We start from the raw sequence: 19,102 nt of genomic DNA on the forward strand, positions 1-19,102 counted from the left end.
AATATGGCTCCTGATATAGTCTGTAGACATTGTCATTTAACTTTTTCACATGGTCTGGTGTTAAAAAAAGCAAACAAAAAAATCGCAAAAATCGTAAATATCGAAGAATCACAGTTTAAATCGAATCAGCACCCCAAATGTCATAATGGAATGGAATTGCAAGAATAGTCCCAGCCCTAGTTGGTAGCTGTCCCATAGTAATAGAGTTTCTAAGCTGCTAACAGGAAGAATTAAATCATAAACTTTATAAATGGGAGTGATATGTGTAAAGTGCTTGTTCTTGTTAATCTGCATTTATTACCATTTTTATTGGTTGTGACCAATCAGCACCAAGTATCTGGATTATTACTTATTAAGATAGTTTTGTAAACACAAAATCAAATCTTGAAACGGATCCCTCAACTTGTCAGGTGAATGTGGCTTTTACTGGGTGTTGTGAAAACTTTGACGATATGACAAACACACTAGTAAAGATTTTAATTATTTTTCACTACAGGGTTGAAATAAATTGATGATTGATGATTTACTTTCAATATCTCATGTCATAGTGATGTAAAAAAACAAGTAGTTGATTCTAAGTGCTTTATCTCTTTATGATAGTTGGATATTATTTTAAAATCATTATACGCATTATACATGTGTAAATCATCACCTCCTGGTCCCTCTCTGCAGCAGAAACCTTTACATTAACCTCTCATTCGCCGTTATGTATGTCAGCCTTTGCATTCACCTCTCCTGGTTAACTCAGCATCATTACCTCATGTCACATTCACAGAGGGTCGTCCTTGTAAGCTGGGCTGATTACTTCACAGGTGCCATCACCCTGCTGTGTGCTGCTATGTCGCCCTGTTTACCTGCTGTTGCTCACAAAGCTTTGTTTACTGTAAACACGCTTTGTGAGGATTGTTGTGAATAGAGCCACTACTGTTTCTGTCACAGTTCAAATGCAACAGTTCCCTTTTTCTCTGAAGCTACGTCAGCCTGACGGGGCACTGTCTGTGAGACATGACTTAGATCCTGTTTGATATTAAACAAACTGCTAAACAGCAATTTTCATGACCTGAGCAGGACTCATTGAGAATTGAATTTTGGATCATTAACCAACTTTCTCACATTTTCTCAAAAAGATGAAACCAGAAGACGAAAACAAAGGGGTCTGAACACTTGAAAGACACTCAAAAGAAAGTGTTTTTTGAGTCAAGCTTTGACCTTATTGTTCTTACACGAGCAAATCCAAAGGTTAAGTTTGTACAGATATTTTAATCGACCTAACATTTCATCCTACCGATGGCTAAAGCACTGTGTAAAATGCTAAACTGCCAGTTTGTGCTGTTAGCCTCCAACTAGCTCCTCCTGGGAATGATTACAGCACCTCTTTCTTCCTCTCAATCTCTCTCCCCGTGTGCCACCTGCTCTTGTCGCCCCTCAGCTTGAGGATAAGTGGCTGTAATTACTCACCTTGCTTCAGCCTTGCAGTTGGTCATTGATCACTGGTCTGTGAGTGGCTCGCTGTGTTAACACAAACTCAAGATTTGGCTTTACTTTATTGGGAAAAACTTTGTTTTCTGCACAGTTCCTCTCTTTGTTGTGCGCTCGTACAGCTTACATTGTTACTTTAAGAACATATCATTAAACCCCACACAGTTTGTGCAAAATGTACTAAAACACAAACTGACATGGAACAAAGTGCACAAAGAAGAAACGATTTCTGCGCAGACAAAGAGACTGATCAGTTTTGTTCTTCTTGTATTTGTTTGATTAATTCATGGCTCCAGTCAAAACAGCGTGCAGCAGTTGAATGATGTTTCTCAGATTAGTCAACACAGTTTTGCAGCATTTTGTTTTTTAAAATTCTGGCAGCATTTCCTTGTTCCTGGGATTCATCCTGTCAAAAAATTGTTTTAGTTAAACGTCATATGAAGCGAGATTTTGCGCATGACCATCAATTCACATTTTTTTCATCATCTTTACTATTACAAAAATATTTGGCCTTATTTTGTGCTTGTATCACATTTGAATAAAATGTTTGCTTGGAATCTCTCTCTGTTAATTTCTGAAAGCATGGACACTCTATCAACATAAAGTATACACTTATTAGTTTTGTCATTCTGGGTGTGGGAGCCCCACTTATTGTGCAAACAAACAGCCTTTGTGCTGCCTATGGCATGCTCTCTGAGTAATGCATTGGGGATCTGTAAATAAATGGTGTGAGAGGGGGCGTTATAGGTTAACCTAGAGGCCAGCCGGAGTCCCATGAAGAACAAACGCCCTTACTGCTCACAGCCTGTGAGTCCATCTGCATGGGAAAGTGTATAGTGGCAAAGGCATTAATTGAGGGGATGCTTCATGCATGTTTGGCATCATGGTGCTTGAATAGCTGGCGCCGGAGTCTTTCCCAACAAAAGGTTTTGTTTATGTGACCTTGGTGTTTACTGGTTGGTGTTGGGGCAGTTTACCATAGTTCACTGGCTCTGTTTGGATAACATGGATGATTGGCACACCGTTCAGAGTGAGAATGACATCCTGTAATGTAGCCGTCTTTCTATATGCTTGTTTGTGTGGAAGTGACAAACAAACAAGTTTGTAGGTCAGAGGTCCTGGAACCATTCATACACGCACATGTCCACACAGAGACCTCATCAGTGCATGCTTGACCATCAAATAAAAGGATTTTTATGCATGATCAGGCCTGAAAAAAAGACTCATATCATTTGGAAGTGTATATGGGTGGATTCACAGAATCCTATATAAACTGGATTATCTCCAAGTCGCTCTCTCGCACTGACTGAAGCCTTTTATCTTGTGCAAAAGTTCATCCAAACCATGTTTATTTTTAATCCCCATCTTTAACATTGATCCTGAAGTATCGTGATACACTGGCACACTCACACATCCTCCAGTAAAGCATCAGCACGTCTGGTCTGACCACACCCTTTCTTCTCCCTCTGCTGTCCCGTTGGGTGGTGTTAAGTTTCCTCCTGCACTGAAAACCTGCCCAGTACCAAAGATGTCATTGGCTATCTCAGCAAGCAACTCCAACTCTATCACAAACCTCATTGGTCACTGGGGAGGCCAGGGCAGCCGTGATAGGTTAGAGATGCTCTCCACTGGTTTGAGGGTATTGGTAACTGGTGGAGGTTGGCATGGTGTAAGGTGGATGTCTACAGGGAAAGAAATTGATCAGATACACTGAATTATACACAGGAGGTTTAGATCACAAGCACAAGTTGAAGAACTGATGTGGTTGCATGTTTTTTTCTTTTATCTGCTTTATCTGAAGAGTAGCCAGAATTAAGCTCCAGCTTGTTCTCTGCTGCCAGTTTTACCCTGAAATGATAAATCTGCAGGCATTTTGAATACAAAATTGAAATGTTTGATCACAGCATGCCATAATCCAGTTACATCACTGCTTTCAAATTGGCAAAGATCTTGTTTGCTTTCATTTTCAGTGTAGTAAAGTTGTGTTACACTACAGTTTGTGGATAAGCTGTGATGTTGTTTGCCTGTTTTAGAGAAATAATCTGATTTCACTAATACTCTAGTTTTTGCATGTCAACCAAGCTAAGGTCAGGATATTACTTTTCCTGTGTTTGTGCCTAGTGTTCATGTTACAGAAGCTCCACAGGCCTGTTCTACTTCACTATATTATCCTGATAAAGCAGAATACATGTTTCAGATTTAATGTAACTGAAACAGAAATACATATTTTGGTTTTGGGAAGTTTGTTTTTAAGCTCAGTGTGCTGCAGGCTTCAATATTTCCCCACTTTTAGCGTTTTAGGGGCTGTCTTTGTGACCTTCACATCACTGCTTAATTAAAACTTGTTCAGGATTTGTGCAATGTCTTCATCTTTTCTATGTGAAGTGAAATCAAAATCCATCACTGTTACTTTTAAAGAAACTTTGATTTCTGCATAAGAATGACTTGCATCATTGCATGTACAGTTTTCAGTACATGGTGTCATTGTTCATGTCTGTACACACAGTCACCGTGGAACACAGATACACAGATGCGCACTGTAAGACTGTATGCGTGTCAGCAAATCCTTGCTGCAAAACTCATGTTTCAGGGGATTGTTGTTACCCTGTTTCATCATTTTGTCCCTGTGTGCACGCCTGTGTGTGTGTCTTTGGCTGTTTTTTACCATTTGTGTACACAAAATGTGAGGGACACTTTGTACAAGGATGTCTTCAGCATTTGTTGAAGTGTGTAAAAGAATATGAAGGATGCAGGTTTTAATGCTTGAGCACAGTTCATCACTCTGGTGATCTCTGGGTTTTAAAATCACACACGTGTGTTGTTATCTATTTTTAGAGTTTTGGTAATGCTCTTATTAAGCATATAAGGCTAAAACAGGCCTTAATCTCTTGTTTACCAACAGTAAAAGCCCTCTGAACTGGTGGAATTGTGTAACTGTCAGGGCTGACAGCAGATTTCTCCTCTAAATACGTGACTGCTGCATATCCCAAGCAAACTCCATCCTAAAGCACTTTCTCCATGGCTCTTCTCTTTCTTTCTTCCTCCTCCAGTGGACGTGAGCTCCGCAGCACTGCCCATGCAGGTGCCCCCAACAACCACAACCATCCTTCCCATGGACCTGCGAGTAGTGGATCACCACCACCACCACCAGCCTCCTTTTGGCCTGGTTCCCCAGCCCCACCCTACACCCCCTACCTCCACATCATGTCCCACATCCTCTGAGCCAGGCCGTGGGCCAGGCATAAGTAAGTGGAGATGAGTCCTAGTTTCCAGCATGTTATGTCATAACATAGCAATTTAATACTAATGTCACCTTTGATCTGAATGATATGATCTCTGAAATCTCTTACAGACCACCAGGAGCAGCAGCTGCAGCAGGAGTTGGTGGCTCTCAAACACAAGCAGCAGCTCCAGAGACAGATACTGATTGCTGAGTTTCAGAGGCAGCATGAACAGCTGTCACGCCAACATGAAGTCCAACTGCAAGAACATATCAAGGTAAGATTTCTTGGCAACAAAATACTCTACAGTGTTCTCAAATCTGCCAAGAGAGATTCCATTTTAACAATAATTGAAGGACTCAGCTGATGTCATGTCCTTAAGAAAAGCTTTAGTAGTAGAGTAAGCCATACCTGTGTCTTGTTAATGCAATGCCTTGTTTCTGTCTCTGTAATTACCAGCACCAACAGGATTTACTGGCCATCAAGCACCAACAGGAGCTTATGGAGCACCAGAGGAAGATAGAGCATCAGCGCCATGAGCAGGAGATGGAAAAGCAGCAGCGGGAATTCAAGCTGCAACAGCTTAAGAACAAGGACAGGGGACAGGAGAGTAAGTGGCGTCCACTATTACATGTGCAGCTACACAGACAAAAACAATCAAAGCTGGGGTCTACATTTATGTTATAGATGTAATTTATGTAGTAAATGCTTTGTGGCTTTTGTTTATAATGGTATTAATTTTTTAACAGTATACAAGCTCTTTGATGTTTTTTCTTATATTTCAATTCTCTCAAAGTTCCATATTCTTTAAATCTGCAAAGCCAGTAAATGTAAATTATTCTCTTGCTGTTTTGATTTCAGTTTGGGTCAGTTCAAGCAGGATTGTGCTTCAGAAATTTCCTGCATCCAAAGTAGCATCCAGTCCTCTGTTACCTTCATGTTCACCTCAACTGACATAACAAATAACGTAACGTTTGACGTCATTTATGAACTTACAACATGATGACACAAAAGAGCTTTCTGTCTGAGACAAACTGACAAAGCTTGCTGTTATGATATATAATTTTGATCAATTTAAAAAGGATTGTGGACTCGGTAATCTCCTGTGGCCAATAGTGCATTAGGGAGTGTAATAACGTCATCAGAGTTCAGCCGTAGGAGCTTTTTATTTCATTGTGGATCAGTTTAAAAAGTGTTATGCAAAATACATAATCACCTTTGAGAGGTCTGTTTTATAAAATGTTTAAGAATATAGTTCAGTACTAAACAGTGACACAAGTCTGAAGTGCATTTAAATACATAAATATATGAGAAATTTATCTTTTAGTCTCCAAGCTAATTCGAACACAGTGGTTCTCTCTAGCTATGTTTCAGGCTTAAGTTGTCTGTCAACCATCTCGTTTCCTGGATATTCTTTGACAACCATTTTTTGGCCACTGGCAAAACGTTTTACTTGCCTCTTGTAAATTTCTGCAGATCAGATGCCAAAAACAGAAAATAACTCTTTTCCTGTACTTTCCATTATTTTTTATTTACTACAAATACATCAAACATACACCAAGAGATATTTATCTTAATGAGAACATTTTGTCTGTATGTGTGTATTTAGTTGTAGTCATGGCTGTGGAATGCTCTATGTGTGTTTTGAAGCAAGCCCTGACATAATTTTCAACACGAACCTTCTTAAAATTGTTAATGATGTGCCCACTTTAGAAATAATGATTTTCTGTCTATAAAGTCTCCTTCCCCATTCTCTGCTGGGCAATATGGGCTATGGTTTGACGTCTATGGAAAGAGCATTTGGTCGTAAACAGAGGAAGCTTTGTTAAGTACTGCTATAAAATGCATTGAAGGCTGTCTCATAAAAGCCAATTTGCCTCAGTGGCAAAGCAGACATATTGGAATGTCAGCACTTCCAGCTCCAGCATGATTTAGAGAGTATACATTAGCTGTTGTCACTTTCACATATGTATCACTTTCTCCTGGAGACTTTACACATTACCTGTTATTCTTACCCATTGTTTGCTGTGGATTTGTTGTCTTCAAACACCCACCTCTAGGTTCTTTGCCTGTTCTCACTTTTTCTCTCAGTCTCGTTGAAGGTGGTAATGGTAAAGAATGTGGGCTGAAAGTAAAACTTCCTTTACAGGATAATTTACTTTCTGCAAACAGGTTTAAAATCATGATGTCAGATGTAGTGTTTATGTAAAGCTTGATTTATTAAGCTCTATCTGTCTCTCTGTTTCTGTCAGGTGCGGTTGCCAGCACAGAGGTTAAGATGCGACTGCAGGAGTTTGTCCTGAACAAAAAGAAAGCGCTGGCTCAGCGAAACCTAAACCACTGTCTGCCCAGCGACCCACGCTATTGGTATGGGTGAGTGTCACAGCCCACTACGACACAACTGCTTGGGATGTGACTGGTGGAGCATCAGTGAGGGTAGTAAAATAAATTATGGGGGTGCATAATTTATCCAAGTCAGCTTTTGAAGTCACATATAATTTGCATTTGTGAAGTTAAAAAGAAGTGAGCAAAAGAAAGGCTAATATAAAACCCAGTGTGTATTTTTGGAACATGTGATAATCAAAGGATAAGTGACATGAAGGTGCCTCCTCATCAAGGCTTTAAAACGTAGCATACCGGGGTTCTGTGAGCTCCTGCTGTGAGGTTGCCTCTGCAAATGTCGACAAAATCATAAACAAAGCTTGCTTCTTTAAGAGTCCTCACCATTTGCCACTGAAACTAAAAAGAAAATGTTGAAGGGATGAGCCTTTTTTTAAGAGATGTTTGTAGTCTTTGATTGACAGCTGGTTCTCTTTGAGGTATGTGTGTGTTAGTGTGGGTGTGTGTGTTGGGTTTGAAGTGGGCAGAGGGAAAAAAACAATGGCATCACTCCTGTGCTTTAAATATTTGAAGAGGTTTTAAGCAGCCAAACATTCTGCCAAGGCAGGAGATGAAAGCAGAATCTACAGAGTGAAGGAGATGTTTTTCTATCAACCATCAATTTTCCCTCTCATTTTTAAAACTCTCACCTGTTTGTTCTACCTGTTTGCTTTCTCTTCACATCTTCAATTCAATTATTCCCTCTTTTCGCTTTCCAAACTGAATTTCTCTGCTTCTTCAGTCCTGTCTCTGTGCCTTTTTCATCCTCCTGTCAGGAGAAAACAAGCCTTGGCTTCTTTTGTTGAAAAAGACAAGCAGAGGATGCTGTCAGCTGCTGCCTCGTCTCTCTGTCTTATGTCTCTTTTTCTTATTCTATCCACATGGTTGTGCACTGTGTTTCTGTCTTATATTTGAACTTGGGGGGGGTAAGATGGACACTTTCTTTTTCACTACAGCTTCTGTGTGCTTGTGTCTATAAATAGGAAGATAAGTTATAGTAAAACACAGGAAGAATCATTTGAAATCAAATGTTAATTGCTTTATTTTTCCTTGTAGAAAAACCCAGCACAGCTCTTTGGACCAGAGTTCTCCTCCTCAGACAGCTTTGTCGGCATACAACCACCCGATGCTGGGGACGTACGACTCCAAGGATGACTTCCCTCTCCGTAAAACAGGTAAGGTACAGACGGTTACTTTCCAATGTCCACATCCCTCTACCTTTAAAACAGCCGTCCATTTCAGGTCTAAAAGGGAGCCTTGATTTTCCTTTCCCCAGCCTTAGCAGTCAGAATGGCTTATAAGGTTTCCAAATCAGGCAGATGAACCAAGAGTCAGCCAAGGAGGATTAAAGAGTCTCTAAAATATGATACCAAAGGTTATTTCAAGCTGTCTTTTTCAAACATTGTTATGTAAATGAGGGCAGTAGATCTACTACAATTCATGAGAGGGAATATTCGGACATTTTTGGAAATGTGGATAATTTCTATCTTGCTGACAGCTTGACAGACCTTTAAAATTACCTTTTTACCATTTAAGTTATAGCTTTTAGCTTAGCACAAAGGCTAGAAACAGAATACAGCCATAAGCCTGTTTTTATCCTCTATGAGTAAGAAAAATAGTCAAGGTCTAGATTTTGTATTATGATAAATAAAAACAAATAAAGCTTACTTTATTTGTATTGTGCCTTCAATACAGATAAGCATGCAGCAAACGGTGTTCCACACAGTAATCAACAGACAGGAAACAATACAAGAGTTGACAACCAGTAATTAGTGCAGAGCTGAAAAAGAAAAAAAGAAGGGGAAAAAAATAGAGATCGAACTAAAATAGAACAGAAGAATTCTCAATTTAAGCTATAAAATTACCACAGATTCAAAGCTTTCTCTAAAAAAATACTCACATCTGAGTCCTGATATACCAACTGTATCCAGATGCTTTGGGTTTGATTCTGGACTGTGTGCTCCTGTTGTGTTAAGGCAGTTTTCATGTCTTCTGGTTTCACTGTTGACATGATTCTGGACTGAAGGTATCCAACAGCATGAAGCATGATGTAATTTGATCGGCTATATGAGTAAAGGTTGATTGATAGTTTTATTGGCTCATGAAAGGATGAAAAATTGAGTGACTTGAAAAGATGAGAAAGATGTATGCTGTATGACTTACATGGTGAAATTCATACACTTGGTTTGGCATTAAGACTCATTGTTTAGGAAAAAAATTGGATAAACTGGAGGGTAAGGAGGGAAGGATGACTCTCCCTTAGAATGGTCTTAAGACATTGATTTGTTCTTCTTTTAATCACTACATTCTTAGCTTATGTTGTGGTGGATGTTTCACCGCTCGGTGTTGTTGTTTTATACCAGCAGAAGACCAAGGATTTGTTTTCACCTACACAAAGGCCTCTGTCACACTGGTCAAACCTTTGCATTGATCTTTGCTGATGAACAGCAGCGAGTTGAAGATATATTAAGTTGAGTGGAGTTGGTGAGACATTCTATGCAGCCCTGAATGCTGCATGGAAGTAGAGTCAATTTCAGTGACTGGCCACAGAAATTGAAGATGTATTCTGTACAGACACCATGGACCACACAGTTGAAGTAAACAGCCCTAGTCTAGTGTGAGCTGCATCTTAGAAAGCAGAGAAAAACCACAGTTCCTGCATTTTGGCTGCATTACACTGTTATTTTTCCATCCTTCTGTCCATGTCAGGTCCGTCCAGGCTATGATTGTTCACTTAGCGTCAGCAGCTGCTTTGGCAGTATCACTGCTCGCTCTCACAGCTGGAGGCCGGGCTCTGTGTACTCTGCACTCCTGCCCACCCGCTGTGAGCTGGAGGCAGGAACAATTTATCCTGGCACACAACCTCAGACAACCAGTTTCATCTTTCACAGACACTCTAATGTATTTCAGACATTTCTTGGGGGTGCCAGTTGTGTTGAGAAATCTTTGCAACTTTCAGTGTCATATTTCTTACCCACACAAATCACTACAAGCTCTTTAACACAAACACGTCAGCACAGATATTTCAAGAACATGATACATTTGGGAGAGAAATGGAGTAAAGGATTCAAACACAGAGTTCTTTGTTTGTGTTGTTGAGGATAGACTGAGGGAATACTGATATGTGCACACAAATGGCACGTCTGCTGAGGAACTCTTGTGTCAACAGTGAGCAGACAGAGATCCGATCAGACAGGCAGACAGAGAGATGAACTGTTCTCAGGAGGAAGTGTGTGACAGTGGTCACCTCAGTTGTGTGCCGCTCTGACGACAGGCGGCGTCACACTGACGTTTTTGCTGTGCTGACCCAGTTTAGTAATGCATGCGTGTAAATTATAAATGCACTTTAATAATTCTTTTTCTGTCCGCCCAGGCTAGGCATACAGTTTATTACAACAGGGCCTCATTGTCCAGGTCTGAAGGACTTTGAGATAATGGCTCTGAGAGCACAGAGAACTTCTCTGAATGCTGCAGCAGGAAGTCAGTCAGGCCTTCATGACAGATGCAGGCCTGTTATGTTGTGACCCCCTTCATCCCTCTTCACACACTGCCCACATACGTTTCCATACATACTCAGTTTGAACACAGAACTCAAACAAACTACAAACACAAATATGTTTAAAGCTTCTGTAAGAAACTTTAAGTTAGTGTGGATTTTGGTGTCTCACCTGTGGGAAAAAACAACACACTCTTCTTTTTGTTTATCTTATCTTGCGCACATGTAGATAATATCTTTAACCAAAACCTCATCCTGTTTCTTGTGGTGGTCAATTTCTTCACTATCACTGTAATTCTTTGCAGAGAAAAAAGTTAAAAAGAGTCTTTTCTCAGTTTGCAATCATCTGACCTTATGTCTGCCCACATGTTGAGGCTACAGGCAGTATCTGTTAAAAAAAGAAAGTTAGAAATGTTTCAGTCTCACTGCTGTTGGTTTATTTTGCTTTTCACTGCCATGCCCAGTTAAAATTCACCTCTGTAATTTTAAGAAGTAGCTCAAAAATGTGTTCAGATGTTGTAATTTGCTTTTTACCTCTAAGTTCTGAGGTTGTAGAAGTATATTAACCAAAAAATGCTACACACAATTTGGAAGATAAAATAAGAGTAATGTCTCAAAACAAAAAACTAAACGTCTATTTAGGCATCAATTTTTGGTCGTTAATCTGTATGATTAAACGGTGGTGGCTGATATAAAATCTAGTGAGACAATTTTAATTAGAAATAAGACAAAAACAGCTGCTTAGATTTTAGCTTTTGCAGTGTAACCCTGCTTTGAATCCCACCAATCAGAATTACATACACCACTTGTCACATCGTTTAAGTGCACTTCCTTGTTGTGGTAATTCAGAACTCCCCACATGTCACTGATTTTTAATGTAGAATGGCAATTTAAATACATAAGTAGGTAAATAAGCGAAGAAATATAAAATATTGGACAGCACAATAATAACTTAAAAAGTCCCCTTTGTTGCCTTAAAACCGTTGTTTTTTTTATCTGGAGCCTTTAAGGAAGGACATTAGCTCTGACTGTCACAAGTGGATGACCTTTGCAAAAAATCAGTAATCAGGCTGAAGCAGCAGCTCTCTAAGAAATTTCTCAGAATGTAATTAGAGGTTTGTTAGCGGAGCTCCTCAAAGGAAATGTATTTCTTTTCTTTTTTTAAATTATTTTTTCGAACAACTCGAAACTTCATTATCTTGTTACCTCTGCCAAAGAGGTTAGTTTTTTGGGAGAGTTTGTCTGTCTGTTTGTTGGTCTGTGAACAGCATTACTCAAAAAGTAACAATCAGATCTTGATGAAATTTTCAGGAAATGTTCAAAATAGGATAAGGAAGAAGTGATTAAATTTTGGGGGTGATCCAAATCACTGTCTGGATCCAGGATCTTTTAAAAGGATTCTTTATCATTGTGAGATGCAGCCGTTTTCACCATATGTATATATAGCTCCATGATAAATGGTTGGATTGCTTTGCAAAACAATACAAAACAAGGTCATAATAATTTCTGACAGATGTAAAAGTATGACCCAGATCCTGGCAATATTCTTGATACTAAGATCTGGAATATGAAATATATACTGGGTCATCATAATTTTCAACGCTGTCAGGAAACAAATTATCGTGCAAACCTGCAACTAACACCAAATTGTGGCAGACAGTATACTGAAAGGGCGTATAACATTGAAGTAAGCCTAAAGGGTGGGATGTGTTTTTTTTTTTTTTTTATAAAAATCTATATGGTTAAGAAATACTGAAGAACAACACCTCAACAGCCAAATTTGCATTCAAACATTGTTTTGTTTGTTGTCTTGTCTTAAGAAGATATGTCAACGGAACAAGTGTTTCCATCTTTCCTCTGTATACCTTCTTACATTACAATGTGTCCGTCTTACCCACCTGTCTAATGTATTATCATATATGATATTTCTGGGAAGCTCCACTGATGAGTTTCAGAAAACTACTCTATTGATTTCTGTAAATCTTCCTCTCACTCTGAGCTTACTTGGAAAAGCAGCACGGCTTCCCCCAGCAGGCAGCTCGGGACTCCCATCTGTCAAAACAGATGAGAAACTGATCAATATGTTTTGTATCAGAGAACTCCTCCTCTCCGTGTTGAATGATTTAGCACAACTTTTATAGATCTTTAATCTAGTGTTGATATGTTAGCGTAGCGGTAAAGTCAAGACATTCATACTGTCCTCATCACTTCCTTGCAGCGTGAGAGAAGATCACAGCAACCTTTTTCAGGGTCTTCTGTGTTTTTTTTTTCACTGCAAAGCCTCAAAAGTCAATCCAGCTGCTCTGACTTTGTGTGGAAATGTCATCTTTAATGTTGCTTTTATAAAGACAGGACTGTAGCTCGTAAAGGTTATTTTCTACCTTGGCAACAAGTTTCTCAACTGAAGAATAACCAGGAGGACAAAAAGATCTTTGATTCTTTTTGAGTCACCAATGCAGGAAGAAAGGACACTGAATTTGGTCTGACAAAGCAGAATGTCAGTGTGCAACAGAGGATCAACTTTAAATGAAAGCAGCTCAGTAGTGAAGGAGGGAGATTGTGTGTTCAGTGGAAAGGAGAGGGAGAATATGGGGATGAATCGGGATGAAGGGGGGAGAGAGGGCTACGATAAAATGCCAGCCTCAGCAGTAAAACCAGTCTGGGCCCTCTGCAGCGAGTGTGTTCGCACATGTGCACACTGGTGCACTTTTGCCCAGTCGGCATTAACACCCTTCAAAGTCACTGCGTCCGGAGGTGAACACCCCTGTGGCGAGCAGTGCCCACAAACACACTCCCCTGCTTCAGCCTTCTTCTCTGGCTCCTCTCCTGTCCTCCTAACCTCTATATAACCTTCCCTTCACTCTTCTTTAGCTCCTGTCTCTCTTCACTCCTCCTTTTGTCTGTCCATTTCTTAAGGACTCAGGATGCTCTTTCACAACCTTGACTACCCCCTCCTCCAGTCCATGATTGTGGGCCTTGTCTCTCCTTCTCCTGGCAACCCATCAGCTCAGAGCTTCAATCACATGTGCTTCTGCACAGTGAAGGACAAAACTGTTTCACTGTGACAAAGGGAATATGTTTATCACCATAATGAAGGGACGAAGAAAATTAACCAGATATACTAGATGATTTTTCAATGGGCATGTGCTTTCATCATAGTATGAAAAATAAAATCGTTCTATGATATTTTAAAATAGCTGTCAAATTGTTTAAAATAAAACCACATTATTAGTCTGTGCATTGGACTAAAACTGAATTAAATTTTTGACTTGATTGCTTCCGTTCCTCCTACCACTGATCCCATTTCTGTTAATAAAGACCTCTGAGGAGTGCCATCCATTAAGAGAAGACCCTTTTTAAATAATTGAGCTCTCATAAGTTCAGCAGAGCCCCCCTTAAAACTGATATTGCTTCTGAAGCACTCAGACATTATTCATTCACAAAAAGTAGACTCAGTCCGATCAGGATTTATTTATAGTGCCTTCACCTATTTCAAGTACATTATATCCCAGTGCAGCTTCATCACAACGCAAATCGCAGTCAAGGTTAAAGGAAGGGAGGGCTGATGAGTTTGTAATGATACCGAGGACATATCTCAACAATAAATCCCTTCAGTACACAAAGTGAAATCAACTGCCGTGGCTAATGAACATGTAGCACAGTCTGCTTGGTAGAAAGTTGTGGAATGAACTGGGGTCAACCATTGGTCAACTGTCCAGCTTCAACTAATTGAACGGAAGGAAGCCAATGGAGGGAATAAAGCTGCCTGTGTTTGACAGTAATAAAAAACCAAAGCATGATCAGTCAGAGGTCAGGTCCTATCGTTGACCTGAGAATATTTCCAGAGTTTACTGAATACTAGACTCTTCTTCTTCTTGGCCAACACGTCCTCACTGAAACTCCAAAGTGAAAGTATCTCTTGAAAAGACGACCTAATAAATATAAAACTTACACATCAAATTCTAAACAAATGTGCTTTTAGGGAATCCTGGCGTTATTTTTCATAATTGAAAGTGTCTGAAAATAAAAAAGAAAGCATTCGTTATCAGAGCGTGGAGGCAGCATCATTAATCAAGAGGTCAATGAGGCTGCCAGTTGGCCGCTTCCTCTCGTTGCAGCGCTTCCCACTGTCACATGAATATGACTAACTTCAGCTCGCCAATCTGTCGGCCAACACATACAGTGTAGCCTATAGGGACATTAGCCTCACTACATGCCCGTGAACAAGCTTCCCCTTGTGTGGCTCAGCAATCTACTACAGAGAATTAACCTTAAATGAGAATCTGTAATATTTGATAAATGAGTCTAATCTGCTGCTGTCTCACATAAATATTTTTTAGACTGGGCAGCCAAGTTGAAAACCACACACTAACCCAATAATATCTCAGCACTAACCACCTAGTAATCTGTTATACACTGACCATTTTCTGAAACCTTAAAGACTGATTCTGTCTTTCAGCCTCTGAGCCCAACCTAAAGCTACGTTCTCGGCTAAAGCAGAAGGTGACAGAGCGTCGCAGCAGCCCTCTTCTTCGAAGGAAAGATGGTCAAATCACAACTGCCAAGAAGCGTTCCCTAGACGTGGCCGGTAAGCCTTTCTTGTCACTGGAAATATTCTTTTGTTTATAGCAGAAGTTATAATGAGATGTAATAAGTTAAAATCATCTAAATATACAAAACATATCCCAGAATTTTAACATCAGTTACATGATTTTAAGGCTTTGTCAAAATAATTAGGATTTAAAACATTAAAACATTCAACTAATGAAACACTATTATTCTTAATTTGTGGAAGGGTTTGGATGTAATAAATTCATTCACATCCATTTTTTGCTGTATAAAGCCCAGAAAGACTATAACAAAAAAAAGACAAAGACAGACAGTCGATTTCTATCCCAAAGAGCTGATTGGCCAAGGACACTCTGTTCTAATTAAAATCTTATTTTGCTTTGTGTGTTTTATAGAGTCTGCATGCAACAGTGCTCCGGGCTCAGGTCCCAGCTCCCCCAACAACAGCTCCAGCAACATCCCCAGTGAGAATGGAGTCACCATCTCCAGCAGCCCAGGAGAGGTAACCAACATGGCTGCCAGGACCAGCATGTGTGTGACTGAGTTTGTACATGTGTGCATGAGGCAGGCAGATTGCCAAGGGGACTCCAAGAGGATACTGGCAACGTCTGTCTGTTTTAATAGAGGTCTCATCTCTTAAGGTTTTGTGTGTGGGGTAAAACAGTTGAGTGTTTCTGAACTCAGTTTGTAGTGACTGTGATGCTGTTTTTGTTTTGCGTGTACAGGCCTCCCTGCTTCACAGGTTGGCTGCAAGGGAAGGTTCAATCAGCCAGTTCTCGCTCTACACCTCTCCTTCTCTGCCCAACATCACCCTTGGACTGCCAGCCACAGGCCCTGTTAGCACAGTGAGTGTACACCATCGACTGTTTTACTGTAAATAAGAACTAATGTCACAATAATCACGCCCAAAAATGTTGGTGGAAAAGTTACAAAAATTTAATTTTGCATCTCTTATTGTTTTCAGCATAGACATCTGCAAAGGACTTGAGAATGATTTCAGTTAGTCTCTTTCAGTCTTGCTTCCATTCTGTCTCATTTGACCTTGATTTGTTTCTCTCCATGTGTTCTTTTGTGTCACCTCTTTCTTTTGCTCCCCTTTTATGCCTCAATATTTCTTTTTATTTGTTTTAGTTGGTTTCAGGGCACAAGGATGGTGAGAGTCGCTTGGCGTTGCCTGCGTTACAGCAGGGCATTCCTTTGACCGCACCGTTCCTGCCCACTGCCCACCTGCCCCCATATTTGGCATCCACGGCTCTGGACAGGGAAGGGGCTGGAGGGGGCACGGCCAGTCACAACCCTCTTCTCCAACACATGGTGTTGCTAGAGCAGGGCCACAATCCAATGGGTCAGTATGAGCTCAAACATTCATTTTCCTTACTTGTAAGCTGTAATTAGCTGTTGGGTGATGTGGTTGTTGAGGACGTGCTGATCAGTGAAACAATTTCATGTGATTTTAATTAAACTGCTCAACTCGAACATAAGAAATCATAATTTTCTTAATTTGACTCATTTGAGTCATGCTCGGAAATTAACTTTTGTAAGACGGCAGTATAGGTTTTGCTCAAATTTTAATTTGTCCTTCATTTTATTGAGTCACTTAAGTCCTGGGGGGGGGGGGGGGGGGGGTTATATAGATATAATGTATTTTTATCATCCTGCCCCTGCTCATTATGAAAAACTCTCCCTTTATTAACCGCTGTTAATTAACTTTCATAAATATGTCATCTTGCAGTTCAAAAAATGTTGCTTGCAAGCTTTTGCAGAACTTTCAAGACATCCATTTACAACATCAAAACAACACAATTGAAATGTATCAAGCTTTTCTTTAAAAAGGCAAAATAAGCACCGATACGTTTGTTTTATTGGTTAAAACAAGTGAAAATTGTACCCAAACTATCCAGTGTTGTTGTCTAAGAGTAATGTAAATCAGGTATTAAAAAATCTGATATGATTTCTAAATAAAGACTCAATTGATGAAGAAAAAAAAACTGACAATGTCCTCCTGTGTGTGTCTTACAGTTGGCCTGGGTGGCCTTCCACTGCCATCACCTGCTGTCTCCAAACTTGCACGGGGCCACCGTCCCCTGGGGAGAACCCAGTCAGCCCCTTTGCCCCAGCAGCAGTGTGGACAGGCGCAAGCCCTTCAGCAGCTGGTGGTTCAACAGCAGCACCAGCAGTTCCTGGAGAAACACAAGCAACAGTTCCAGCAACAGCAACAGCAGCACATCATCAACAAGGTAGCTTTAAGTGTGTCTGCACGTGTTGATGCCACACATGTCAGCGTGTGCATGTGAGTGTCAAGAATTGTATCTGAGGCAACGTTTGCTACTTGGTTGAGCAGCTCATGCTAGGTATAAGTGTGTGCATTTTTGTGTGTGTGTCTGCGTAGGAGTATCTGTCCATCTCCATGACACTGATTTGGTTAATGTCTGTGAATCCTGTCTTTGCACCAAAAGCCGGATGAATCAGCCTGCAATCAGTAACTCTTCTTTGCAAGTCTTTCTTGTATGTGTTCCCTACTTCTCACCGTCACCCTGGCAACTGTGCTCTAGAGGAAGCTGCCTCCATATATGGTTTCACAGGAAATGTGACTCACTGCGCCATTACTGGTGTGTGTGTTTGAAGAAGCAAATGTGTGTGTGTGGCTGAGGTGATGAGGGAATTTGCAGCATTATAAGGTCATTGCAGAGAGAAGGATGGTTGTTTATATTTTGCATGCGCAGCCACTTATGTGTGCATGTGTTGTGAAATTCCTGGAGGATTGATCTCCATAAATAGTGTAGTCAGGCTGTTAGTGACTTCCTGTTTTTTTGACCTGAAAGCTGTTGGTACTTTGGCTAATTAAGACAAGCTTAGGAATGATATCAGGTGATTTCACGTTACTTTAAGCTGCTCTTATGCTCTCTACTGGGCTGCTCAAAATGAGAATTGAAGCTCAGAAGTTTAATAGTGTATTAGAAATAATAATTTGACTAAGATTGGTTTTAGATCAAGGTCTAAATAACAGAAAAGTTGTGTAATTTTAGCAATTGAGTTTGCAAGTTTAACAAATCTTTTAGTAACTGAGAACAAAGGAAACATTTATCATCAAAGAAAAGAGATTAGAACAATAATCAGGTTATTGTTGGCATATTATGTTGCCATGCCTTAAATAAATTGTGGAATAGTTGCACAGACTTTCAGTGTACAAAATCACAGACCACTCAGTGTGGATCCAAGATAATCAGCACATTTATGGCAGACATTCAAGCTGGATATCAACCAGTTAATACACAACACAAATATAGAGCATCCATTGCAGAGAGCTACAAATATGTAATGTTGGCTTATAAAATACACTTGTGTCCACATGCTGCTTAATTTTGATTTTTGTTTTAATCTTTTATTGTTGTACCATAGAAATTGAAGAATCCTCCAACAAATTCTGGGCACAGAGCGCAGTGAACAGACAGTGACGGCAAGGCCAGTATCACACGGGCAAAAGATGTGTTCACAGAGAACAAGGGGCAGTACTTTGGCCTTCTTCTCAAACAATTAATGATAAAATATCATTGGGATGAATCAAAGGGTGATCACATCCACAGAAAAACAAACCACATGATTCTTCAGCAGGATAAGTACCACTGTGATCTCTTCAAATCTGTTCGAAAGCTGCTTCAAGTTACTGTTCAATCAGTGGGAGTGTGAGAATATGAAACAGGCTTTTAACTCTATCAGCTGTAACCAGAAACTTTTTTGTCAGTAATAATAGAATTACACTTGGTCTGCAAAGTTAAGAAGTTGCATCACTCCTTACTTCACTGTCTGAATCTTAATCTCTTGATGTATTTGCTACACCCTCAGTGCCCTCTCAGGATAAACTGGGAGAATGTGCAGTGTGCACCTTATCTTTGCTTCTCCTTCAACACTGCAGCAGACACACTTAAAGATTTCACTCTGGTGCACCAGTTGGACTCAT

General features: G+C 40.1%; 1 protein-coding gene across 2 annotated transcripts in view; it reads left to right on the top strand.

Moving 5' to 3' along the window:
• The window catches only part of hdac4 (histone deacetylase 4), a 115,983-nt gene that overhangs the window by 62,131 nt on the left and 34,750 nt on the right, over nucleotides 1-19,102 (top strand). For both annotated transcript variants that reach the window (XM_074694570.1, XM_074694571.1), the window contains 10 exons: nucleotides 4,530-4,724; nucleotides 4,832-4,977; nucleotides 5,160-5,310; nucleotides 6,953-7,073; nucleotides 8,136-8,254; nucleotides 15,035-15,163; nucleotides 15,540-15,646; nucleotides 15,870-15,989; nucleotides 16,276-16,489; nucleotides 17,164-17,381. In XM_074694570.1, the coding sequence (XP_074550671.1) occupies nucleotides 4,530-4,724; nucleotides 4,832-4,977; nucleotides 5,160-5,310; nucleotides 6,953-7,073; nucleotides 8,136-8,254; nucleotides 15,035-15,163; nucleotides 15,540-15,646; nucleotides 15,870-15,989; nucleotides 16,276-16,489; nucleotides 17,164-17,381 (1,520 nt within the window). The remainder of the gene's footprint in view (nucleotides 1-4,529; nucleotides 4,725-4,831; nucleotides 4,978-5,159; nucleotides 5,311-6,952; nucleotides 7,074-8,135; nucleotides 8,255-15,034; nucleotides 15,164-15,539; nucleotides 15,647-15,869; nucleotides 15,990-16,275; nucleotides 16,490-17,163; nucleotides 17,382-19,102) is intronic.

The sequence above is a fragment of the Halichoeres trimaculatus genome, unplaced genomic scaffold (assembly GCF_033239565.1).
Source record: "Halichoeres trimaculatus isolate MK-OKI-2021-1 unplaced genomic scaffold, fHalTri1.1 fHalTri1_scaffold_19, whole genome shotgun sequence".
Taxonomy (NCBI): Eukaryota; Metazoa; Chordata; class Actinopteri; order Labriformes; family Labridae; genus Halichoeres; species Halichoeres trimaculatus.